At 28.1% G+C, this 27,599-nt stretch overlaps 1 protein-coding gene across 2 annotated transcripts; it reads right to left on the bottom strand.

Moving 5' to 3' along the window:
- Positions 1-1,705: 1,705 nt before the first annotated feature.
- Positions 1,706-25,635, bottom strand: sigmar (Tumor necrosis factor alpha-induced protein 8-like protein sigmar). Of its 2 annotated transcripts, XM_075379654.1 has the most exons (5): positions 25,511-25,635; positions 13,487-13,579; positions 8,370-8,471; positions 7,032-7,183; positions 1,706-4,219 (listed from the first exon to the last, which is right to left on the bottom strand). In XM_075379654.1, the coding sequence occupies exons 3-5, from the start codon at positions 8,377-8,379 to the stop codon at positions 3,806-3,808; spliced, it is 576 nt and encodes a 191-aa protein (XP_075235769.1). In that variant the 5' UTR covers positions 8,380-8,471; positions 13,487-13,579; positions 25,511-25,635; the 3' UTR covers positions 1,706-3,805. The 2 variants fall into 2 exon arrangements, with proteins under 2 accessions (XP_075235769.1, XP_075235778.1); XM_075379663.1 differs by lacking the exon at positions 25,511-25,635 and having other exon boundaries at positions 8,370-8,422; positions 13,487-13,559.
- Between the last annotated feature and the right edge of the window lie 1,964 nt (positions 25,636-27,599).

Here is a 27,599-nt window from a genome sequence, read left to right as displayed (position 1 = left end):
ATTTCACTCCAAAAAATAATTTACAAAAAATAAAAATAATTTTATAGTGAAACTTATTTAAGAGTCAAAAAAACTTGTTTTGGAAACAATATAAACCAAAATTGTTAATATTACTTTGAGAGGCTATGCAGTTATCAAATTATTTTAATATCAGATCTAAAATCTATAAAAGCAATTTATTAATCAATAAAACATCATAATAATGTGTTGCCAATTTTACATACAGGGTTGTGATGTAGGCTATGAAGTAGATCAGGGAGTAACCAGGAAATAAGAAACGACTAACCAGTATGTGGTTTATTAATAAAATTTTCAATGAAAAGCCATAAAGGATATGTGACACAAGAGGCTATATACTATTTTTTTTTTGTGGCTGGAGACATGGATTCTGTGGCAAGAGCCATGAGATGAGCTGAAACTACTGATGTGAGTTTTTGGGTATCTGTAAAATGTTGCAGTTTAAAAGCTTGACAATATAATACAAAAAGGGCTGGGAAAGAAGAGAAAATAATTTTTTAAGTACAAAAAAGTTGAAAGTATACCAAAAGAATGCTTGATCAACGAGTTGCAAGAAGTTTAACAAGATCAAGAAAGACGTGGAAGGAAACTGGAACAGGTTGACTGACCAACCTATAATGAAAGAAAAATATGGCGCATCAGAACAAAATATTATTCTCTTTCATATAATTCAGTACAGATAAGTTTTATGGCAATTTTTAAAGATAATTGTTTACTTCAACTTCAAAGTTGATACAGTTGAACTATCAGAACTATCATATTCCTCACATTTAATAAAGATGGGGCCACAGACTTAATTAAGGTTTTATATATATAAACGGTATTATATATATATATATATATATATATAAAATACAATGGTTATCAGGTGATCTGACATGAGACAAATCACTAAAAAATCTAGCATAGCCGTTTGCAAAGAGTAAAAAGTGTCCAGTAAGTAAATTCCAGTTTTACCAGGCAAAGTGAGGAATGAAGTGATGAATATTGAACTGAATATTACTAGTGCATATCATGGTAAACTCTTAAAACTGTAAAACTGGAAGTGACAATCAATCCAACAAAAACTTAATTGTAGCCATTTCTGAAGAAACCTACAATCCTTCTTGATGAGTTCAGCAGTTAATTTATGAATAAACAAATAATACAGCTAAAACTATGAATCCCTTATTTTTGAAAATATTTCTCGTAACCTCACTAGAATCAGTGTTCTGTACACTATGGAGTATTTATTGTTTGCCAGAGCATAAAATTATTTTATATGACATAAATCACAAAAGAGAATATTTAGAGTAAGGAAAATTTACTACTTTTTTACAGCTAACCTTAAACCAGTATGTGCACAATTCTCTGCACAAACAACTAAAAAAGTATTATAATTTTGTGTGTGTGTATATATATATATATATATACACAAACTTTTTTGTTTTTCATGGCAAAACAAAATTTATATTTAAAAAAATTTTATATCATTAACATTAAACTGAAAAGAAATAATTGTAATTTGAATATAAAAACTTTTTTCTTATTCTTTAGATATACAGATTCAGACATATTAAAATATAGAAATAATACTAGTTCTTAGTATATATATATATTTTTTATGAACAACATTGTAGACATTGATTTTATAAATATTAATTCTTAACAACAATTAAAAATAAAGATACACAAATAATTTACAGGAACACTAAAATCTGCGTATATCACAAATCATTACAAGTATAAAAGATGTTTGATATAATATATATATATATATATAATGGCAAGAATATGAAAGGCAAGAATAATATAGAAAAGTAAATGAAAATACAGAACAAATTTTTAAAAAAATAAACAATTAAAATTTCACAATAATAAAAGATATATAAATTACAACACACAAAAATTAAAAAAAAAAAAAAATAATAATGAATAAATATAAATAAATGATAATCAAAATATTTGTGCACTGATATGTTACTCACTTTAGCTTCTTAAAGTGCAGTAGTACATAACTACATAATGTACATTTACTATACAAAATAACATTACAACAATATTAAATCACAATAGTATAAAAATAAAAGGAATCATGGTAGTGTAAAAAAATTTAGTGATAATGAAGTACTGCACTGGATACACTGCAATGTGATATAATAAAAATTTGATCCATGTTATTCAGTACACATTTACAGTTTTGTGTTATTGTCAACTTAATGATAAATACTTATTCTGTATTTACTCATAATCAATATTATTAAAATCCACAGTTTGGGCAGATACATTCAATAGACATAATATAAAATCATCATGAAGGATTACTCAGTACAATAATTTTTTTTTTCGCTTTTTACAACTATAACTTTTCAATATTACTAACAGGGGAAGCAAATCTATTTTTATAAATTTTACATTTTAGTTGCTTCCAACTCACAAGTTTCTACCTTCACAACTGAATACCTTAATAATTCTGTTAAAATATTGTGACTTGTTCTATAGTGATGTTACATCATAGCACCTACAGTAAGTGGTTTTTATCAGTTTGCTTACACGACTTATTTATTTTTAATATAAATTAATTGATGTGAGTCTTAATTGATAATATCAATTTACAACTAAACATGTTTAGCATGTTAAAGGTTATCCATTAACACTCTATTTTAATTAATATATGCCAATTAGGAGTTTTCAAGTGAACTTTAGCTAAAATAAAAATTTAAGCTTTAATGTGGGCAGTTGGCCTCTGTATTTTAACTTGGCCATTGCATTCCTGAAAAAAGACACAAAATTCTTCCTTCTACATGTAATTATAGAAACAACTATGAAATTAGATTGCACCTTCATGAAAGAACAGAGCAATGCTGTAAGCCATAATCTTATCATACCAAAATAAACACCCAAGTAAGGGATAGGTATGAAAATTCATGCAATCTGTTTCTTACAGCAGTTCATCTCATTTATGGCAGGAACAAAAAGATAACATCAATTAAATGTATGAATGACATCTGGAATTAATTGTACATTCTGTCAGGGAGTACAACTACAAGAGTAATTATGCAAGTGTGCATATCAGCATTACAGCAATAATCTTCTAAAAAGAAATCGGTGGCAATGGTTTTATAATGGAAGATGACAGAAGCATGTTAAGAAGAGGAAAAATAATCCCAGACAAATGCTCCTACAATAGTAAATATTCTTCCGAATTTGCTCACACAAAACTTCCTTCCTGCAAATTATTCCTGACAGATTCTTCCACACAAATGAATGCCATTAAAACCAACATTAAAGAATAATCTATTACTTACATTCATTATGACTTATTTACCTCTCCTCCCCTTAAAATGGCTTGGTTCCGACATTTAAAAGTCAATCACAGATATTAAGTTTGTGTATTTGGGAGCACTAAAATACAGCTAAGCACAAATCAGATGTATTTAGAAAAGTTCTTATGGTACCAACACATAGACAACTTTTACACAGATCCTATGTGCCATTAAAGACTTCTCATCACCATCAATTACACGTTATGTTGGCTTATTTATGTTATAAATAAGCCAACAAAAAATTTGTTACACATACAACTAGTTGAAGTAATAATGCGATATACTTTAAGACAAAAATGAGTGGTCATCTTCACTTCCCATTAATGCACAGATACAAATTTATCTTAAGTTTATACACTATTTATACTTTTGAGTAAATACAAGAATGTGTACATGTGGGTTGTACTGCATTATCAATGTGCACAAGAATAATATAATAGAGTTTACTTTTATACATGTGTACATGTATCTAACACAAAATTTTACATTCCACCTTCATCAAGAGCTCGATTCAAATCACCAACAAATCTTGATAATAATGTAAAATATTCTGAATTCTTTTTAAAGACTGTATCAAGGAATGTTGGGTTTGAAAAAAAGTTAAAAACATGATCGATGCGCAATAATGATTTTTCAGTAAGATGACGCTGAACAAGTACCTTAAGCATTGCATGTAACTCGCGCAATGCAGATAAGAGATATGCTCGATCATAACTGAAATCAACTTCATAAAAACTTATCATTGCCATTGCAACTGAGCGGAATTTTTTTTTGAACTGAACCACCCTTAAAGATTCTTCATTATCAAACTGACCATTTCTGTAAAGGATTCCGACCTTAATAACAATCTTAATTATATTTTTAATTAAGCTCTCAGCTTCTTTCTTGCTCTCACTCTGAAATGAAAAATGCTAAGTACAGTATTGCTCCTCATGATTTAAATATAAAAAATATACATCTTCTTGAGAATAAATATCAACCCATACATTTCAATTAAAAAGTGAAATTTACAAATAAGGCTGTAACAACATATGCATTACAAATTATTAAATAAATATAATAAAATATTATATGTTAAAAGAACAAAATAAAATAACAAATACTTGATAAAACATTTTAATGATATCAATAGATATCAAAATTACCTACCCGTATCCAAACAACATATAACTAAGTATACAAAACTTCATTAACACGGGCAACATTATTTAAGTATGGTAAAGGCAATACGTTTTTAAACATTACTTTAGTCATAGCCATTTCTCAGTACATATTTTTTAGTCTATAATTTCTCCAAACCCACTTATCATAAAACCACTTAACTTTCAGTAAACACTACAAAGCCAGGGTCCCAATAAATTTACTTCTCAATCAACAGTTTAAACATGAGCTTATATTATATTTTACTTTTTTTGTCCACAACAGTTATTAATAATGATTCATACCTAAATTTTGAACAAAGTTTAATCAACAATATTTAAAAGTTAATGATACTGAAAATACAGGGTGATTTAAAGAAACGAGAAATTTTGAAAGTTGTGTTGGTAGCAATGGGTGATTGGTACCACTTGATAAGTGGCGCCAGCCTCTCTAACCTAACCTGCCATTTAGTTGTCATGGATCCTTGGAGTGGTCTGCAACGTGCATTTGCTATCAAAGCGTTTTATAAAAACAATGACAGTGTGGAGGGAACGCATAGAGAATTTCGCCGGCATTTTAATCTGGGACGGCACGACCGTATTCCATCAGCACATGCAATTAAAACATGGATATCTAATTTTGAGGAAACTGGTTCGGCAATGAAAAAGAAACCTCCAGCCGTGAGCGAACCGTTCGTACACCACAGAATGTTCAAGCTTTACAAGATGCTGTCACACGAAGTCCACATCGGTCAATCCGTCGTCTCTCAGCATCTTTACAATTGCACAGTTGAAGTGTTCGAAGAATGTTAGTGAAGGACTTGCAATACCATTCATACAAGTTGCAGATCGTCCAGGAACTGAAACCGAATGATGCAGTTGTGCGAGCACAATTCTGTAATGTAATAATTCAGAAGATAAATGATAACGAAGAGTTTGTTCACGAAGTGTGGATGTCAGACGAAGCGCATTTCACTGCGCTTCTGTATGCCATCTGAATGTCAGATGCTGTATGCATTTCACTGCGTAATGTTGACATTTTATTCATTAATGACCATAGCAGTCAATACCACTTGAAAAAACGTTTTTTAAATAGAACTGTAAACAAATATAAAAATAGAAATTATAACTGTAAGATCTTAAGACACTACCAGCAATTTACATCAAAACATAAAAACAGGATAAAAATAATTACACCTACACAAAGCAGGCACAAAGTTAAAAACTCATTCAAAATTTACATTTACTATAAGGTGATTAGTGCTTTGCAGCATAACAAGTAAATATGAAAATTCAGTTAGGTGACACCCAGAAAACAAATAATAATGAATTGAAGTGTGACTAATACGCTCTTTATATTATTTATATTGCATAAAAGAAGTATAGGAATGCAACCAATGTATCATGACATCAATGCAAACAATTTGTTATTTAAATGATGTTAAGCATATACCATAACCAAAAACAAACATGAAACTGTTGAAGAGTTAAGGGTAATGAATAGTTAATATTGAATGATTATAAAATATCAAGGCAACGTAAAATAACTAGGCAGATCAGATTCTATGAGGTTTTATGGAAAGTAAATTCCTTCTAAGAATACATCTCAAGAATCTTGACAGGTGAAAGTGTAAAGTGACTTCTTTATTCACTGACAAGCCAAAAAAAATGCCATTGCATAGATATCTGTTTAAGTTTAAGGTTGCTATTTAAGATTAATTCAATTACCCTAATAATTGTAAACTCAGATCTGTAATTTGTTTTCTGAATGTTACAAATATGCAGTGTAATGAAATTCAGGAAGAAATGTATGACGTAAATGGTGAAAATGTAATGATGAGAGCATGGATAAAAATTTTTTCCAGAAATGTTTAACCAAGAACAACAGGGCATGCATGAAGTCTGAAGTGATATCTTTGGTGGGTACCTTTTTATAACTAGATGGATATGGCCGATAAAAATTTTCACATAGGCCGCTACAATTTAAAATTTTCTGCTGTTCTCAGTGTTTAGCTAAAAATGCAGACAGATATGCAAAATCTCATCACATAATTCAAATGGAAACAATTAGATCATCCTTTTTTAGCCCTGGCTTAGCGCCTAGCAATTTCAACCTTTCCCTACAATTATACATGTTTCTCAATGGTTAGCATTTTGATGATAAACCCTGTAATGAAATTATAAAATGACTAATAACAAAAGTGAATGATTTCTAACATTTTAATAAAATTTCATGGTGCATTTTAAGATCCTCAATGATAGAGAAAAAACAATTAAAAATATTATTTGTTTTTTCCAACATAATTTACTTATATGACAATTCTCTTATAAAGGGGAAATGAAGATAAGCTGACAGGTAGAATAATGGTGAAAATCGATTTCTTAATGGACATAGAAATAAAACGGACAGAAAATAACTAGGTAAAAGAAGAGAATTCAGATTGTACCAAAAATCAGCAGAAAATTAGTAACTATGATAATATAAAAAAGGAATAAAGATGACAGTAATGCAAAAGTGTAAATAAATAAAAAGAATGAATCCATATATGAAAACATAATATATACTTACAAACATCTTTATCATATGATAAAGTGAATCCAACAAGCTGGCTGTGGTATCATCAATAAATATTTTTGCAACATTTTTACTTGACATTCGGCTCAGAATCTTCTTCTGGGCTCGAAGGCCAAATTCACGAGCCTTAAATCCATCAGACATAACTGTAATAAAATCAAGTAAGTAATAATTTTATTAAAATTATAAAAAAGTAATTTTTATTTTTAAGAAATAAAAATCATACAACTTGAACAGATATTTCAAACCATCAAAATACTATGTACTATCAACATTTACCTGTTAAACAAAATTGCAGTCTGCATGTAACAACTGATTGCTGTCACTGGAAGTTTTTTAAAAAATATCATTACATTTAATTGAATTTTATTTCTTAATCAAATATTCAATAAAGAAATTAGTATAATTAATGATATGTGAAGTAAATAATTATAATTATAACACATCAATGTTCCTGAGGATAGATTACTAATTCGAAAGCGCTCGAACATACTACTAAAGATTGTTGGTAAGTGGAAACTATTATATAAATAAATTAAATATCAATACCAACAGGCCATGATTAATAAAATTTAACTAACATTACAAAGAAGTTATTTTTGCAAATTTACTATTATGATAACTAATTTCAACATTAAATTTTTCTTTAAATTACTTTTAAAAGTAAATTAAAGTAAAGTAAATAAACAAGAAAACCCATCTTATTAAAAAAAAATTAAGTTACATTCAAGGTGATGGACAACTATTTCAGACATATTATTCAAGTCTTTATTCATCATAGTGAATGTATATGGAGTTGGAATGTTGATATTATATGACCGCTGTAGATAGCTAGTGTTTATTGCTCACAGTTTAACAAATTCTGGAATATTTATCACGTTAAACTGCATTACTATTAGACCACTATGTCTTGATATGAAATACATTACAAACAATTCTGATCTTATGCACTGATGAATAGAATTACATTCTAGGAGCTGATATAAATTTATTTTTTATAAAATCACTTAATAAGTAAAATAAAATGCTAAACATAAAAAATGTTGAGACACTCAAGTTCAAAACATAGTATCCTATACCTCTTTAAATAAAAAAACCTTTTCACACAAAAGAATAAAAATCATGAATTTTTGTAGAATCACTGTTCTTTCTACAGTGTGGAGAAAAAAGTGCAATATGTATGTAAATAGAATATTATTAAATTACTTAATACTGTAAAATAAAACTCCAAAATAAGGCAAAAAAAATTAATGAATATAATTCCTTAACATAAACAAATAAAAATAAAATAACATAAATTTGGTTAAAAAAAGACCTAAAACAATTACTTACTTGCAATCATTGAATGACAAAGCCTTTCAAAATATAAACTTGACTAGAAAACACTAACACATAGAACAAAAGAAAGATATATAATAAAAAATTAAATAAACACTGCAACAAACAAAACAAAACAAGGAAATTAAAATTAAAAAAAATTATAATAAAAAATGTCAAAGATAAAAAAAACTTCTGGTAAAATAAGAAAGTTCAACATAATAATAATTAGCATCAAATAAAATAAAACATTGATGTAATCTAATCAGGATGTGCAATACTACCCACAAAAGTGTGCGTGGGTATACACGCCTGCAAGCACGCACAAACACAAGTTAATATTTTACATAAAACAAATTAGATAAATTATTTTTCATGCCTTAAAATATGGAATTCCAGGAATTAATTCAAAAAAAAATAAATAAATAAAATCAAAACTTTCAAATAAATAAATAAATCACAACAGTCCAGTCACAAATCTTGCAGCATGAGAATAACACAAATATTAAGTCACTAAGCTTAATATAAAAATGGAAAGGGATTAAGTTACCACAAATCTGATATCATACTATAATTATCAGATTTCTAGTATATGTTATGCTTAAATATCTCAATATGTTTACAGACATTCACACTTCACACACAATTTTTATTTAAGAATTATTCCATATAAATATTTATCACACAATACAAAAACTTTCTTTTGTCACATTTTAGAAAAAGGTCATTATTTTTATCATAGAATAATTGTAATATTTAGATTCAAGAAATGTAATCACTATACAAGGAGTACATTTTGTGGAAATTTCTAAGTTTTGCCGTAATTCCTTTTTAAATATAGCAAAATGTGGAAAATTACATTTTAAACTTTTTTTTTTATAAATATATTATATAAAGAAGGTTCATTTCATGTTTTTATTTTAACAATTATTAATTGTCTAACTACGTGCCCTTTATTTAATTATTGATTTTATTTTGTGCACACAATTTCTTAGAAGTTAATTCTTATCATTGCAAAAAATTCAATTTTGTGAAAAAAATGAAAACCAAATTTTCTTAGAAAAAATATGTAAAGTTAATAATTCATTTTATTCTCAAAGTAAAAGGTAAATTTGGTAATTATTATCTGAAATTGATAAATTTAACATTCTGAAAAATATAGAAAAATGTAATCATATCTGAAGAATGTCAACCTTGCTTTTAGATAATTTTTTCTTGAGTATGATAGCCTATTAAAAAAATGATACATTTCTTTATTTTACATGTAAAGATTATTCAAAGATAAAAACATGAAATTTTTCGTTAAATGTATCTTCAACTTCTTTAACTCATGTGATATTTTATGGAATGACTGATAATTGAAATAAACAATTATAAATGTATAAAAGTTTTTTGAACAAAAAAAATTTAACGTAATATATTCATCTATAAAATGTGTAAAAATGGCAGCATCACTTTTAAAATTTGTTACATAATACTGGAGGAAATTCCATTTACCACCCATAAGTTACACTTTATATTTAAAAATTTATCCCAATTCAAGTTTTAAAATAAATTTTTAATTTGCTAACTGGATATGAAATTGGCAGTACTAAGAATAACTAGTTAGAAAACAGTTATCATAATGTAACTTACAGTAATTTACCATTAAATATAAATGGACAAAGTTTATTCTATATTTTTTAAATAAATTAAGAGCCTAAAAGAAAAAGTATCATTATAGTTGCACATGTATGTACACCACACACACACACACAATGAATATGTTTAAAAATATATTTTAATTAATTAATTAATTAATCTAAATGTAATCTGTAACATTACAATTGCCAACCATAGTCCACTGTCATAATGTGAAACCATGGTTAAGGTACAGTAAATTAGTTATGCCAGATACATTCATGTTTGGTTAATTCATCAATTATTATCCACTCGTAATGGTTTCTGAGTGAGAAAGAAACAAGCCACAACCCTTATTTCTTTTGGGTTAAAATGTCTCACAAATATTTCTAGAGATATCAATGTACAGAGTGCTCAAGTTAAAAGAGGCCCCTCACTCAGTAATTTACACTAAATGCATAATTCTGTTAAAATGCATATACTGGTGTGAGATGGGTAAAATAATGTGGAAGATGTTGGTATAACTGGTGCTGGAGTGGGGAGCACTATTTATTGTTAGTCTGTGTTAAGCAATGGCTTTTGAACAAGGTTGTGTAATAGTGTGTTGTTAAAAGGTTAACTGTTGAAGAACGTGTATTTGCGATAGAAACCTATTTAGAGGCAAAATCAAGTATGTCGAAGAAAGTTCAAGGAGAAATATAAAAAGGAAGCACCAGAAAAAAGTGTTATCCAGAAGTTGTTAAAAGGTTTCATGAAAAGGTTCAGTGTTAGACCAGAAATATGTCTGACACACATCAGTTTTAACAACACAGGTCATACAGGACATTAAGGTGGCAGTTAGAAGATCTCATAAATCTTTGGAGAAACTAAGCTGGGAAAAGAATATTTCACTAGGTTCAGTCCACACTGCAGCGAGGAGAATGCTGAAATGGTATCCGTATTGAATTTAGGTTTTCCATGAGCTAACTAATGCTGATTATGCTAAAAGGATTCACTGCTGGCAATGGTTCAAGAACTTCATTAGAGGCAACAATGACATTTTAGATCAAATGTTTTTCATAGATAACTGTGGTTTCACCTTTGTGGGTATGTTAATAGTCAGAACTACCAGACCTAGGGCACTGAAAACCCACACATTTTCTCTCAATATCCCATTCAACAACAAAAAATAGGCAAATTGTGTGCGGTTTCAAGGTGATGAATCTTAGGACCCTTGTTTTTTGAAAATACTATGGATGCTGCTGTCTATCACAAAATTATTCAACAGCTCATAGCCTTACTACAAGAGGATGAGCATGACTGCTGGTTGCAACAGGACAGTGCCACTTATCATACTGCTTGTCTACTATAGAGATGCTACAGGATTTTTTCAGTGGAGGAACCATTTGTAAAGGATTTTGGCCATCAAGATCCCCTGATCTGACTAGTCAAGACTTCTTTTTGTGGGATTACTTAAAAGAAATTGTTTATAAGAGCAATCCACACACCCTGCAAGAAACAAAGACAAACATTACCGATGCCATTCAGAAAAGAGAATTGATTCAGCTAACAAAAGTAACCAGGAACTTGATCAAACGTGTTTACAAGTGCATAAAACAGGGTGGGTATCATTTTCAATATCTTGTGTAAATTATTATGAATTTTTTGCCAATAAACTATTATTTAAAGACTAAACTAAGTGATGGGGTTTCTTTTAAGTTAAACATCCTGTACGTTAATATATGAATGGAATCTTTACATCTATGAATAAAGACAATATGAAATAAACTAATAATGCTAAGTAAAATAAAAAATATTCAAGGTTTAATATACATAGTGGACATTGCAACATAACAATTTAAAATTTCATCTACATGTAATTAAATCAAGAATATTACTATTGCCAAACTGTGCCTATGTCAATACACAACAATACAGTAATCTTTATGGACACATATTCACACACTTATTTTAATGAAATTTACAACATACAATTCTACCACATTTTTTCTTGATTTTACAATATAACAAGCTCTAGATGTGATTTCATGCAAAATGTACGTTGTTTAAAAACATATCTTTTCAGATACAATGGCAAAATCAATTTTTACTTCAAGTAAACATAAATAAATATTGATGACATAAATGTATGCAATTGAAAACCAGATTGAGAAACATGTTACCTGTGATCAAAAGGAGCCAAAATTTCTTCTATAGTTTGAAAGTTGTATAAAAGTTAATTTTACTCAAGATTTTGGTACAGCATAACAAAAACAAGGGAAAAAGTGTCTTTTCTCCTGCTCAAAATCTTTAAAAAATGTTAGATAAAAGGTTTTAAAAAATATTTTATTAAAATTATTTTTTTTATCTCACTGCTTTTATTTGTTATCTTCATTAAATACTTTCCCAGAGGTAACTGTTTGATCTGAATTTTTTTTTACAAAAACTTGATTAAAAAATTAAAAACATTAAAACTATAGATACATATTTACTAAATGTCACTGAAGTAAAATGAATTATTCTGCTTCCAGTCCAATTAACATATTCAAATTTTACTTGTCTTTAATTTTAGTTTCATTTCAGTATTTTATTGTGTGAAATTTTCAAGTGTGAGAATGTGTTGTATTTAAACAAATGTAAATGATCATTCTATGAAACAGAGATCACTGAGAAAGAACTTAACAAGCACAGTAGCGGTAAAAAAAATTAATTTTAAATAAAAGTTACACTCTGCTTCTAGTTTCTAATTTCTTAAAGTATTTATTAATATTGTATTAAAAAATATATGAGCTTTAACATTGTTCATATCAAATGATTGGTATACAAGAATAACTAAGAAAATGACAGAATAAAGTGATTTTTCATCATAAAAGAAGTAGAGCTGCAAGTCAAGACTGAAAACAGTGTTTTAGAGAAAGTTCCTTTAAGTTGCATAATTTTAAATTATGTTTTAACAGAATTTTTGATAGAATGCAAAATAAGTGAGTTAACTAATTTTCACTACAACAGAGTTTTGACCCAAAAATCAAACAAAGGTTTAAGACAAAAGTAACACTTTATACTGTTCCTCTGAGATTTTTACAAAATGGTAATCAGAAAAAAGTAGCAGAAAATGTTTTTTTTACTAATATGGGGCTGGTTCTCACTGGTGTACGTCTAAAATGATATATTAAAATTATTTTTTCCAAAATCAGGCTTTCACTGATAAAAATTTCATTCAATTCATAATTACAGAAATATAATAAAGGTTGTAAAAGAAAATATTTAAACTCTCAAAAAATCTTAATATAATAAACAAAATATTTCAATTTTTTATTAATACAGGTAAAGCTTATATGAAAACAGTGCATCCATAATAAAAATAATAATATGAAAACATAATTCAGTCATCAATTAATAATTAAACATTGAATTTCATAGTTGCAAATTAATAGTCTTAACTTCCAATTTCTGCTAGATGTTAATTTCCTAGTAATGTAATTAAAGTAAAAGTAGCACAACATAATAATTATTTAAATTAATTATCAACTTACAAGGGAGGTTATCCTTTGGCAGTAGCATATATATAAGCCACGCCTCAGCTTCAGTTAATGTAGTCGACATTTAATTACCACAAAACAATTTACCTAAAACAGACATATTCACTTAAATATAGTAAAATTCATGTATAAAAACAAAATTAAGTTTGTTTTTCTTTCATAACACGAATGTATCCTGCAAATTTGAAAGTAATTGGTCGGTTGGTTCTTGCATGATGCAATAACAAACAAACATTAGCCTTCAACCTACTAACAAATGCCTTGTTTGAATTTTGAAAATTGGATGATTGATTGCAGATATTATAAGCATCCCACTGCACCTCCCAAAACAGTGTCCCAGGGTAGTTTGTTACACAGTTGATGGTGATGATTGGTCCAGCCTCCAACAAGGTGCTAGCATACCTCACCATTCTAGCCTCACACACAGTCCCCACAAGAAGCTCATTACAGTTATAAACAGAAATTTATTTAATATAATTTTTGTATAATGTAACTTTAATTCTATTATTCTTATAATATTATTCATTTGATTGATTTGAATCATTCAGTTCAAACCCAACTCACAGAATGATAAAGATTCACTGTTCATTAATTCAATTTATTAAAGTTTGTGCTTCAACCGGCAAATCTCCAGTACTGCATATATAAATTTATTTATTTTTTTGAAATTTTTCGAGGTAAATTACATCTAAAAACCTTCTCAGTTATGCCAAGAAACATGAATAAAGATCTGGTTGCGACTGATCGAATAGTTTTTTTTTAATCCCGAACAAACAAAAACCCTCTTCCTCTTTAAATAATAGTATGTATAAATCAGTATAGTATAGTATATAAATTCTATATAAATCATAATGATTAAACAACAGTATTATTAGTGCCATAAAATATTACATAATTTGAAATTGCTTTTTTATCTCTTTAACCTTGGATTATTCTAAAAAACCTCAGCTTTTTTAAATCAGTTTTATTCATTTTATTTATTAGCAAAATTTTATTATGATAAGTAACAAAGATTAATTGAAATTTCAAATTAAAAAGTAATATAAACAAATAAAAATTTCAAATAATAAAGTTCAAGCATTACAATCAGTCAGTGATAGCTTACAAATAAATAAAACATCCATTAAAGATTTATTTCATTAAACATTACATAAATAAAGTGATTTTTTATCAGTGATTTTTACCACATAATTCTGAAGTCAGATAACAATTAGAATCAGAGTAAAACTTCATGCAAGGTGAATAAAGGAAACAGTAATTAAAAATACATTACTGAAAGATTATAAATTATCTCCATTAATCCTGTCTATTCAAATTACTTTTTCAGTTTTGGTTAGTTTTTTTCTTTCTAATGAAGTTTACATAAATTAAAAAACTGACTAACAGATTATAATTCCTAATAAAAAAACCCAAGAATATATACAAATAAAAACCTTTGAAAAAATCTGATGTGGACACTACATGACATCCTTGTACGCCTTTAAATTACATATAAACATTTTTTTTAAATGAAAAGTATATAAAAATTTTATTTCATTAATAGCTTCTGATATTTTTTCATATTCTTTTATTATTTTTATTATTGAATTATTATTTATTGTAACTTTTTTTACAATCAGAGGTTAATAATTAATAAATCAATATATTTAAATTTAAAAAAAAAAGTTAAAAAAAAGGAGATAAAGTCGGGTTTGAACCAATGTGCCTTCCCCTTGTAAGATCCAAATATTTCATTAATTAAAATTTTATTTGGCTATAACTCTCAAACCAATGAAAATAAGAACCACTTATGATATATCATTAAAAAGCTCTCAATGAGGGCTTATTACTGCAGTTAAGAAAAAAGTAAAATCCAAATATTTTTGATTTTGGGCTTTTTTGGTACAGTCAATAGCAATCAAAAGGGGAGGTGCACAACTAGATGTTACAACAGTCCTAAATCCAAACTTTCAACATCCTACGGTGAATCATTTTTGAGTTAAGCGAGATACATATGCACATACGTATGTATGTACAGATGTCACGCCGAAACTAATCAAAATGGAATTTCTGTTGAAATCTGAAAACCGAACGTTTTTGCGATCACAGTACCTCCTTTACTTCATACAAGTAAAAAACATATACTTTCATGAAAAAGAAAATTAAGCAGAACCTAACACAAGAAGGCTTGCTAATTTACTAGCTCCTCATTTGACAATATTAATAAAAAAGAGAAGAGTTTTTTCAATATTGGAAACTTAATGATTTTGGTTTTATTTTGGCAATTAAGTCATCACTTTAATTAATTGCTCACTTTTAATAAGTTAAAAATTCTTTTAACAGTTTTTTTCTATATGTTAAAAAAAAATCAAAAGTTTAATACTGTAGATGTTACAATCACAAAAATTAAAATAAACTGAATTATTCTCCTGCTATTATGATCTACTAGTAAATAATTAAACTATTATTTTGACACCATATATTATTTAAATATACTTTTAGAGGTAAATTTTTTCTCTGATATGATCAGCCTAATTAAGACTCCAGTCTATTATGTTTATATTCTTGTAAATGTTCCTAATATTATTTCTTAAAGTTTGTTCTACTCATTCCTGTACATAATTTTTATGTTGTCATAATACAAAAATTTAGAAAGTAAAATCTCTCCACATTTATTCCAAAATTTAACTGTTTTTTTTTTTTATTAGCCTATCTCATTAAATTAATAATAAAACAAATATCTTTTCTTGATTACATTAACTAGTTTAACCTGTTAATAAAAACAGTTAAACCTGCTAATATACAAATATGTAATGGGAGAAAAGATGAATTTGTATTTATTTGAAAAGTTGATAGAAATGGTGTGCATGGTAAAATAAATTATCATGGTATGGATTCACATCTAACACCAAAATTTAATTAAATAGCTTTTACCAATTCAGAAAAAAATGATTTCTCAAATAGTCTATCTGTTTTAGAGTTATTGTTTCATTTTTATTTATAATTGATTTTAGCATTATGAAGATTTTTATTCTGTTTAAAATTAAAATATTTTTATCGCACAATTTGGTCTGTTTTGTTTTGAATTAAACTCAAATTTCTGAAATTTGTATTTGTTTTCTTGACTTCATTAACATCAATTTTCTTGAAATTAAATTCTCCACAAATTCCATTTATTGGCAAATTTATCATAGTTAACTTAAAACAAACATAAAAAAAGAATTTTTTCCTTTATTTTACTTTGAGGTATTACAATAATTTTCTCAAAAATTATTACAATAGAAACAGTTATTGAACGTGCTTTATTCAATTTTTCAGGTCAAAGAAAATATAAAACCACCAAATTTGCATCCCAAGAATCACAGTAGGCTTCATTTTACCCTTGTATACAAATCAGAGGAAAATATTTATTAACTAAAAATCAAAAATGAAATGTTTCTTAAGATACGTTTGTGAAAGATATTTGTATATATTAATGGATTCAATCAGCTTCCAATGTGTACCGTAGTGTAATGTTGAATCTCCTAGTAAAAAAATACATTTTAAAAATCCGATTCAAAACAATTTTTTCACAACTAATACTTTAGGATATTAGATTAATAGACCGATTAACTACTAATCTAACATTTCCCTCCCAACTCCAATTTCTTTTACGATGAGATTAAGGTAAACTTCTCAGTCACTTTACACTTAGTGCTAATTCAACTTAGGATCTCAAATGAAGATAGTCAGGTTGAACAGTTTTATCACAAATTTGCAATGAAACAACAGTTAATTGTGGGAGTGCAATTAACTGCACTAAATTAACTTAATTTTATAGCCACAGGCTATAAAATTTCAGGATTAGGACATAGAACCACCACAGCTTTGTGAATTGGATAGGTGCATACTATCTGAAGATAGTATTAAGCTTTCCTTTATGTGCTGTTATTTAAGTTACTCCAAGGGTTGATCATCCTTTCTCACCTACTACCCCTGTCTCTATTCCTGATATCTGTTCCCCATTTTCAATTCTGTGGTCTGATCACGATAGGTCTCTATGCTGAGGATGATATATCTAGTGTAACCTGTCGTTATCTGACAGGAGGGCTGCCTACGGACTGTTTTCTATCCAGTGGCTATAGAGTAAGCCTAATCACTATATAAATTATGTGCCTACTAAAAGCCAGGCCTACTAAAATACAAATACAAAAACAATTACAAACTTTAAATTTAAATAATTTATACCTCTAAACTTTCCTGAATGATGTACTACTATACGTCATTCAGGAAAAAATTGTAGTTGAATTATTACAGTTACTACATTTTTTACACTAATTTTTTTAAATCAATGAATTATATTTTTTATCGTTATTTGTTTTTCTTATTGCAGTAACAGTTTAAGAGTTTTTTTTACTTTTCATCAGTTTTATACATATATATTTAAGATGGTTATTAGACACTAAAAAATGGCATTAAAAATATTAGACATTAAAAAAATGTTAATACTATATAATGAGAATATTAGTTTCAGTGTTCTTTATCTTTAATAATATATGGAAATAATTAATTAAATGTGTCTTTGGCAGCTGCACTTTATCCTTATTTAACATCTTTCAATTTTCAGGATACTTATTTTTGAGTTACTGAAGCATTAAAATTGTAAAGAGGTACAGTTTACTATTTTACAATATGTATGAAATTACAGACAGGTTTCATCATAATATTGTATTCTAATAATAAAAAAGGGATTTTTTTTTAAAGCCTTTTTATAACTGAACATCAATAGTTTAAATCATTGACTGTAACATTTTAATCAAGCTCAATTTCCTCCTACAAGTTATATTAGTTTCATAAACTTTGAATAATTAAAATTGTCTAAAGTTTACTCATCTTAAGTCAGAAACCATTTTAAAACAAGCCATTATAAAAGGAGGCCTGTTTTTATGTTATCTGTTAGAAATCAACCAAGGCAAGACCAAGTTTCATAAAGGATATCTAAGTCTAAAACTGAATGACATTTATGATCAATCCCCATTCAAACAACTAACAATTCATAACTAATTACTACAACATTAAAAATCTGATGTGGACACAACATGATTTCCTTGCCTATTAAATGACATATACAAATTTTAAGAGTACATAAAATGTTATTTCACTAATAACTTCTGATTTTTTTTTACTGTTATTATTGAATTATTATTTATTGTAAAATTTTTTTTATAAACAGAGGTTAATAATTAATTATTAATAAATCAATATATTTAAATAAAAAAAAAGAAACAAAATGATGTAAACTAAAAAAAAGAAAATGTTAAAAACCAAAGAAAGAATAAAAAGATTAAGAGAAGGTAATAAATATAAAGAGGAAGAAAACGTTAAGACCATGGAAAGAATAAAATGATTAAGAGAGGATGATGAATATAGAGAAAATTTAAAAACTAGGAAACGTGTACACACATTAAGATCAAAAAAATTATATCAAACCAAAGGGCAATCAAATGATTGGCAACAAAAAACAAATAAACAAAATGATGATCAACTCTGACTTAGAGAGAATACTGTCCAACAATATCAGAGTAATGAACTAGAAGATAGAATTTTTTGTAATTTATTAAAGATCAACTTGGTTACAACAGTCCAAAATTCAAAATTTCAACATCCTACACCCAATCATTTTTGAGTTATGCAAGGAACATACATATATGTGTACAGATGTCATGTCGAAACTAGTCAAAATGGATTCAGGGATGGTCAAAATGGATATTTCCGTTGAAATCTGAAAACTGAAATTTTTTGAGATCACAATACTTCCTGTACTTCATACAAGGAATTAAAAAGGAATGTACCAAAATTGATTTTGTTTTCTTTGGAATAAAGAAACTGGTCAAACAGGATCACCCAGCTAATAAATCACAGGAATGACAGAATCATTCTCTTGTTGTCGGTTCTGTTAAATAGTGACACCTTTTTTTTGTTTAACCTGCGGGTCTACCATTAGGTATTGCTTCAGAGGATGAGTTGAATGATTTGTAGCGTGTGTGAAAATGCCATGCCTGACCGGAATTTGAACCCAGGATCACCGGATGAAAGGCTGAGACATTACCACTCGCACCATGGAGGTCGGCAAATAGACAACTACCCAGCAGAAACCAGCCATATCAAGCAAGATGTAAACAAACTGCATTTATCTAAATGATGTCCAACCATATTATAGTGATCATTTAAGTCATATTTAATGTTTTATTAACAGAAGACTATTTTTAAGTTACCTTTAGGAGTTATAAAAATATTTACACAAGCTTTAGATCTGATTTTTGTGACTACCTATATACAATTATATAATTAATTCATTTACTATCTTTTTGTCCATGGCTATCAGTGATAGAAATTATTCAATACTAGTGATTTTTTATGCATCAAACCAAATCAAAGAGAATAAATATAATACTTTCAAAACTTGTCATAACATATGAACATAGTAAATACAGCAATATGTTATTTTGACCATTATAAAAAGCAATCAACAAAATGATTTCAGAAAACTATCAGTGACAAACACATTCATTCACACCTCAAACCACACATTAATTACATTCTTTTAAAACTATGATCCACACAATACAAACACATCTTACATCACCTGAAGACTACACAGAAGAGCAACAATTAAAATGCCATGAACAAATAAGTAAAAAATGATTAAAAAAAATATATATATTACAATATTACACTCAGAACAGTTTGCAAATGGTTAATTCTTAGCAATTACATGATTAACTTTAATTTTTTCATAAATGTACTGTAGTAGACATGCTTAGGATCAAGAAAACACAAAATTTAAATGTTGGAAAGCAGGTCTGGATAAACGGATCACCCATACAAGATCAAATTCCATGCTACAGTATCAGTACTCTAGTCAATAAGCATTAGTCAGTTTTGAGTTATAGCAACCTGTTCAGATGCTAATACTTTCTGTAGAGAGATGTTAGGATCAAGGTTAGCCTTTTGTGTATGAGAGGTTATGACTAAAGTTCCAAGGTATGGCAATTCTAAACACTAACTCACAGGACACTTGGCCGAATTTATATTTGAACAAAAATATGGACACTTCAGAGCTATGATATTAGTTGTATCACCTTATGAAGATAAAAATATCAAGAGAAGATGATAAATATAAAGAGGAAGAAAATGTTAAAAACCGAAAAAATAATAAAAAGATTAAGAGAAGATAAATATAAAGAGAAAGAAAACTTAAGACCAAGGAAAGAATAAAATGATTGAGAGGCATGATTAAGAGAGGTTTTCAGTTATATTCAACAGCTGATTGCAAGTCTGACTCTGAAGACCATTAATGTTAGTTTATGGTTTATTTTGCATTTCCAAAATTAATTTATGTTGATCTTCTCTTTTTCTGTCATTAACATAATCATATTTCAGTATGAAAATATTTGATGTTGATCATGTAATTGCTCAGTATTAACTCACAAATTTTTAAATATTTGGATACAATGTAGCTTTCACAACAATAAACAAAACAGAATGAACTACACACAAAACACAATCACCCAACAAAAACATTACCTGGATAATACACAAACTGATCTACTTCGACTTCACAGTGTTCTACATTGGTTTAAACAATCAAGGTACAAAAAAGTTTTTCATGACAATTTAGATAACATTTGCCAAAGTTCTCAATGACAGAAATTACAAACCTAGCAAAACTAAGAACTTTTATACTAGACGTCTTAAAAATCCATTCAAAAATGGCATTCTAACATGGTCAAAATATTATGAATTATGTAAATATGCACAAGATACTGACATTTTTAATTCACCATACATTAAAAACACATCTACCAAACTGAAAGAAAATTTCATTAACAGTAACATTAACTAAGGCCAAGGTGAAAACAATCCCACCACCAGCCACTGATTTTCACAATAGTATCTGAAACATGAGGCAAGATTTGAAACATTACATTAATTATATATATGGGTCAATCCACTTGGAGTGTCCCAATAAAACATAAGCTGGTTGCTTTTCCAATTAAAAAAAAATAATTGAAACTTACTGACTTAATTCCTACGTGTTTCAATTTCCTAACTCAAAATTATATTTTTTAAATTTTTTATTTAAGCAGTTTACCCGTGGCAGCAATTTTTGTTATGGTGCACACACCTATTTTTGTGATTGTAAGGGTTAACAGAAAAAATCACAACTAAAAGACTATTGGTCCTGGAAGGATGAAAGAAAAAGCAATTTATTCATATTTTCTCAAAGTAAAAGATTGGTCTGTTTATTATCTCTCTTCTTTCTATAAGAAAATTACCACTACAGTTGAACATGAAAAGTAGTGAAATTTCACTTTTGGTAATTTTTTTCAAGAGGCAGGGATGGCGTAGCGTAGTTTGAATTGTTTTTTTATATGTAGGTATATGTTAGTAATTTTATCTAACATAAATAATATTAATGGCGTTATACTGAACCCTAAATTTTTATGAATTTTTGGAAACTAATTTTTTTTAAATTTAAATTTTGGCTTCAAATAACTCTCTGATGGGACTGGTGATAAAAATCTCAAATTTGTAAAACTTAGTGTTTTTGTAAATGTTTATGACAAATAAGAAAGTTTCTTGTGTATTGTACTAATAAAAAAAGTTATAACCTATCAAAAATCATGAAAAACCTGTTAAAAGCGATACCATTTTGATTCGCTAAATAAGTGCTCCAGGGGAGTTTCTTTTCTTCTTTGCACTTTACATTTTTTTATATTTAGCTCCCATGTTGTTGAAATTTGCATTTTCAATATTTAATTTTTTTTTTTTTAAGTATAATGAATGATAGGTCATAATTTAATGAAAACTTAACCAACACCAGTAACCTAATACAATTTTTATTCAAAAATGCTTGTAAAACTTACCCAAACTGTGATTTCAATGAATAGCCTACATCTTTTATCAAGAATTCATTTTTATTTTTATACTGGTTTATTTTTGTAAACACTATCGAAGAAAAATTTTAATTATTCTTCATTGAAATAGCCTGTTTTTCTAGCAATAAAAGTTTATTATTTAGTGTGTTAACCAACAGCTGTGATATCTCTTCTGAAAATTCTCTTGAAATTGTGTGAGAATGACACACGTCACTGTAGTTAGTTCAAGTGATGTCAACATTCTCAGGACTTTGCATATCCACACTTCGTCTTGTTTTGTCAATTTGTCAATATTGATGGATGTGATGTACCCAAAATGCTACAAGTAGCATTCAATTGTTCAATATTGTGATTTGGAGTAATGCATTGCTCTTAGGCTTCACATTCATATAGTTCTTTCATCTACTGAAAAAACACTTTTGCAAGAGTTAATACAGAGACTTTCCAGGAACTAGATTTAAATTTGGAAAAATGTGTTATAAGAGCTTGCGCTAATGTTATTTGTCTTAATTTTCTATTAACTGTTTTTTATGAGTTCTCAAAGGGTCACAACAGAATTGTCTATACAAGTGACTGAATTTTGACAAAAACGATTTTCAATGATGTTTACAAACACTAGTGACATCTGAATTAACACGTAAAAAAATAAGTTGTTGGTTTTCATGACTAAATTCACATATTTTAATGAGTTCATTTGGCATACACTGTTTTATGACACTCTTCATTCACATAAATTGCTATGGAACATTGTTCTTCCATTATTTTATGTGAAATTACTTGAAAACAATGTAAAAATTTAACTGATTTTAAAATTTGCAAATATAATATTATTAAGTAAAACTTATTTATTTAATAAACACTTCCAAACACAGGATGAAATTTGAGACACTCGGTATGTGAACAAGCCACTGACTAACGTCAGAATGACCAGTCTGTAGCTGCAAGGCTAAATGATGGAAGAAGCATAAATGAGCATGTTGCACCATGAATTTTCCTGATGACTGGAAATGACTTCAAGCGCCTGTTATAACATGAACACTGCAGTTGAATGGTTCAAACAAGTCTATTTCAATTATAGTAATAAGTATAAAAATATTAAAGTGTCAAGAAGGTAAGAAACTCCCTTGGAGCACTTATTCAGAGAGTCAAAATGGTATCACTTTTAACAGGGTTTTCATGATTTTTTATAGGTTATAACTTTTTTAATAGTATAATACACAAGAAACCTTTTTATTTTCCATAAACATCTACAAAAACACTAAATTGTACTAATTTGAATTTTTATCACCAGCCCCATCAGAGAGTTATTTGAATTTAAAAAAAAAATTAGTTTCCAAAAATTCATAAAACTTTAGGAGTAAGTATAACACCATTAATATTATTTATGATAGGTAAAACTACTAACATTTACCTACATATAAAAAAAAATTCAAACTGCATTTGCCTATCCCTGCCTCTTGAAAAATTACCATAAGTGAAATTTCACATTTTTCATGTTCAACTTTAATAGTAATTTTCTCGTAGAAAGAAGAGAGATAGATAAATAAACCATTGGACCAATCTTTTACCTTGAGAAAATATGAATACATTGCTTTTTCTTTCATCCTTCCAGGACGAACAGTCTTTTAGTTATGATTTTTTTCGTAAACCCTTACAATCACAAAAATAGGTGTGCGCACTGTAACAAAAATGGCCACTACAGGTAAACTGCTTAAATAAAAAATTTAAAAAAGGTAGTTTTTGAGGTCCTGAGACACGTAGGAAACAAATGAGTAAATTTCATTTTTTTTTTTTAATTGGTCAAGCAACCACCCTTGTGTCACTTCAAATGGATTGAGCCGTATGCTTCAAAATAATGGATAAAGTCTATTTAAAAAAAAAGGGTTAAATAATATTAATCAAATCCAGTTACTATTGCTAACATTGGGAAGTAAATAAAACAACAAGAAATCCTCTTGTTTAATTAATTTAACCTATAATAAATTATTATTGATTAATTTAATCTATAATAAATTAAGGTGTTAAGCTTAATTTAATTTTATAATCTATCAAAAAAGATTTTTTATAAATAACATTTAAAAAAATATAAATTTGATACAGAGGACTAGGTTATGTAAACTACCAGAATTTGTATTAACTATGAAAAGGCTTAACAAATGTCAAACTATTTCAAGTCCACAATGTAAACTTTAATACATAAAGCTAAATCTCCTCCTACCTATCCTAACATCTAACACTACAATAAACATTTGCAAATTAAAATGGAATGATTTTTGGTATATTTTACACAAGACCATACAGTCCTCTAGTACTTAATGACCTCCTTGAAACAGAACTCACTAATTACTATGTAGACACTTCATGCTGTTAAAAAGAATCACTCAATTCAATAAAACGATCACACCAATGATTAAAAAAAATTTTACACCATGAAGCAGTCATCTACAGTGATTTCTACAATAAATAAATTACAAATTATACAATGATGACTAATTTTCTATTTATCTAAGCACATAGCTAATGTAATTAAATACTGTTAAAAAGCATTATTGTCGTTGCTTGTTGAGATTCAGTGGCATCAAATCAAGCTTATTAATATAACATCACAAAACTTACAAAATTAAAAAAAGTTTTAAATTACTTAAATGTAAAAAAAAAGTTACATGTAATAAAGAAGTTAACTATGTAACTTACTTGAATCTCAAATAATTAAGTGCATATTTTATTATGCAATACAATCAATAATTGTCATGTACAATAACAATATGATTATAATTTTATTGCCGTACAAATATTAAAAAAATATAACGAAAATACAAATCTATCTAAAAATCAACTCTAATATGACGTTCAATGACTAAGCATTGACAAATACAATAAATACAGAAAAAGAGGCCGATTAATATTTATCAAATAAAAATCAAACACTCTTGTAATATTGAACATTATTCGGAGATCTGAACAAATGTAGCGGGAGTTATTTACAAGACAATACCACAAACAAAAATTAATTAAATTATAAAGTGATTATCAGATAAAACTGAGCAGTCAGCCATAAAATATAACATGAAATGATAATGTTCAGTGAATAAGTTATAAGCAAATTAATGATACCAACTTGCTCACAAATTTTGCATGGAATTATCAGAGAAAAGGAACTTCTTCACTTCGTAATAAAATGAACAGCATAACCAAAACAAAAGCCGTTGGAACAACCGCCAACTAAACAACACATCAGACGAAGAAGAGACTACAAACACCTGCCGAGCGACAGATGTTCAACGAGATGTACTATATTTTTATCTGTCAGAACAAAATTTCCCTTTCAAAGAGTTAATGAAGGCCATCGTTTTAAAATGATACATAGTTATGGGATTAATTGGATAACTAAAAAAACTAATAATTGCAGTTCTATTTTTACTAACATTAGATGCCAGTTTTATTAACATAAAACTGGCCAGCTGATAATTCAGTTAGCTTTGCGTTGGTAACACGCTTCTGTGTAGCAACACAGTTAACAGCAGCTTAAACAATGCTAGCAGTTTGGGTTTTTACGATCTGAAGTTGTAACTTCCCACAGCAGCAAGAGAACTGGTAAAAGCACTGAAGTAGTTAACTGCTGTTAAAATCCAAACAGTACGTTAAAGAAACATGCAACCTTCTCAGTTTCAGTTTATTTCGTTGATCCTACTAACAATTAGACTACAGCAGTCTCCACTATGCACTCGCCCTTCTACTGAACCATTTTGGGACACGTTCATTTAGAGGGAAAGGTTTTCCATTAGAAGTCTATTTTAGGAGGAATGTGCGCTGTTTTTCTCTATTTACTGTCAAGTGTTAAAAGTTATTCGTAAGTGTTTAGTTTGAGTAGTATATTGTACAAAAATGACAAAGCCGTCAGAAAGCAGAACCATTAAATTTATGCAAAAAAACGTCAGTACGATTGTGGGATGTCTGTGATAAAAAAACAAAACAGTCGGCTCATTTGATCATAGAATGTTCCATGAATATTAAACGTTTCAGGATCAAAGAAACTGTTCAAAATATAAGAAACATTAGCTCCAGTTATAGCCAAGAACTGAAAAATTTAATCATTATAAATACCCTACGAATTTCTGTAAAAGTGTTAGGCTACTTCCTGCCACAAGAAATTGTGCAACTGCTTCAAGTTTAATTTTAGCCGGAGTGGCTTCTCCCATTAGCATATAATCTCGTATGGTGTTTTTTAATAACTGATAAGTAGTTACTTTTTTACTAAAATAATATATTTCATGAGCACGAAACTGCCGTATGCATGAGCAATTGTTTATATTCAGAACAGAACACTTTTACTCCAACACAAAAATTTTCAGGGCTATATTGAAATTTGGAGTATTATTTTACAAGTAAGACTAATAAGACAGTATTACATCCACTTTGAATTGAATCATAGGATAAATATGTAATCGAGCACATCCAACTTTGGATTAAATTCGTAAAAGGCAAACTAGTTAGCAATATATTTTATTTTCAACATGCCGATAAAGCGTCAACAATCTTTGAAATATTTTCTTTTCTGTCCATCCCAAATGTTTTGGATGTCGAGGTAAATAACTCGGTCTTTTTTTTTCGTTTTTGGGTCAAGTAATGAAGTTTTTTGAAGTATTTCATAAAGCTAAAAAATCAGAGCACCTGGTCAAAAGATTATTTTACTGTTTTTTTGTATATTTGATATTAGTCTTCATTAGCATTGACAAAATATATTTTCTTACAAAAAAAATAGATAAATAAAAATCATTTTCTCAGAAATAAACACAATCTGAAATAAAACTGGAAGAATATTAATTGAGCTATATCCCACAGAGCTATTCTAGCAAGAAGCTTTTTCTTATACATACAGCCGTACTTCTCCTCCCCACCAGATGCACCTTGCTATGACTGCTCGACTAGTTGTTACTTCTATATAGTTGTTACTTCTGCGTGTCATGTACCAAAAATGAGTAATAATCCTCATTTAGGAGCCCTGTATGGCTTTTTTATTTCAGAAGGAAAGTAAATTTTTGTTACAGAAGATATTTTTAAGCTAATATATGCAAAACTGCTGTTTTCAATCTAGGTTTTAAAATAACAGGGAGCTCCTGAGAGATTGACTGAGTGGCACTTTGAACATTCTATAAGAGGCTGTTTGTCTTTTACTGGAGTTACTCTGAGAATAAGTTATACTTTTC

This window comes from Lycorma delicatula, chromosome 1, assembly GCF_047948215.1.
Source record: "Lycorma delicatula isolate Av1 chromosome 1, ASM4794821v1, whole genome shotgun sequence".
Classification (NCBI taxonomy): domain Eukaryota; kingdom Metazoa; phylum Arthropoda; class Insecta; order Hemiptera; family Fulgoridae; genus Lycorma; species Lycorma delicatula.
Note: the sequence above shows the minus strand (reverse complement) of the source record. Positions and strands in the feature narration are given on the sequence as shown.

Bases quoted from the DNA above. Each gene is read 5' to 3' on its own strand.
- sigmar (XM_075379654.1), bottom strand. The intron at 4,220-7,031 runs GTAAGTATATAT...TTTTCATTTCAG, and splicing joins ATCATATGATAAAGATGTTT to AGTGAGAGCAAGAAAGAAGC.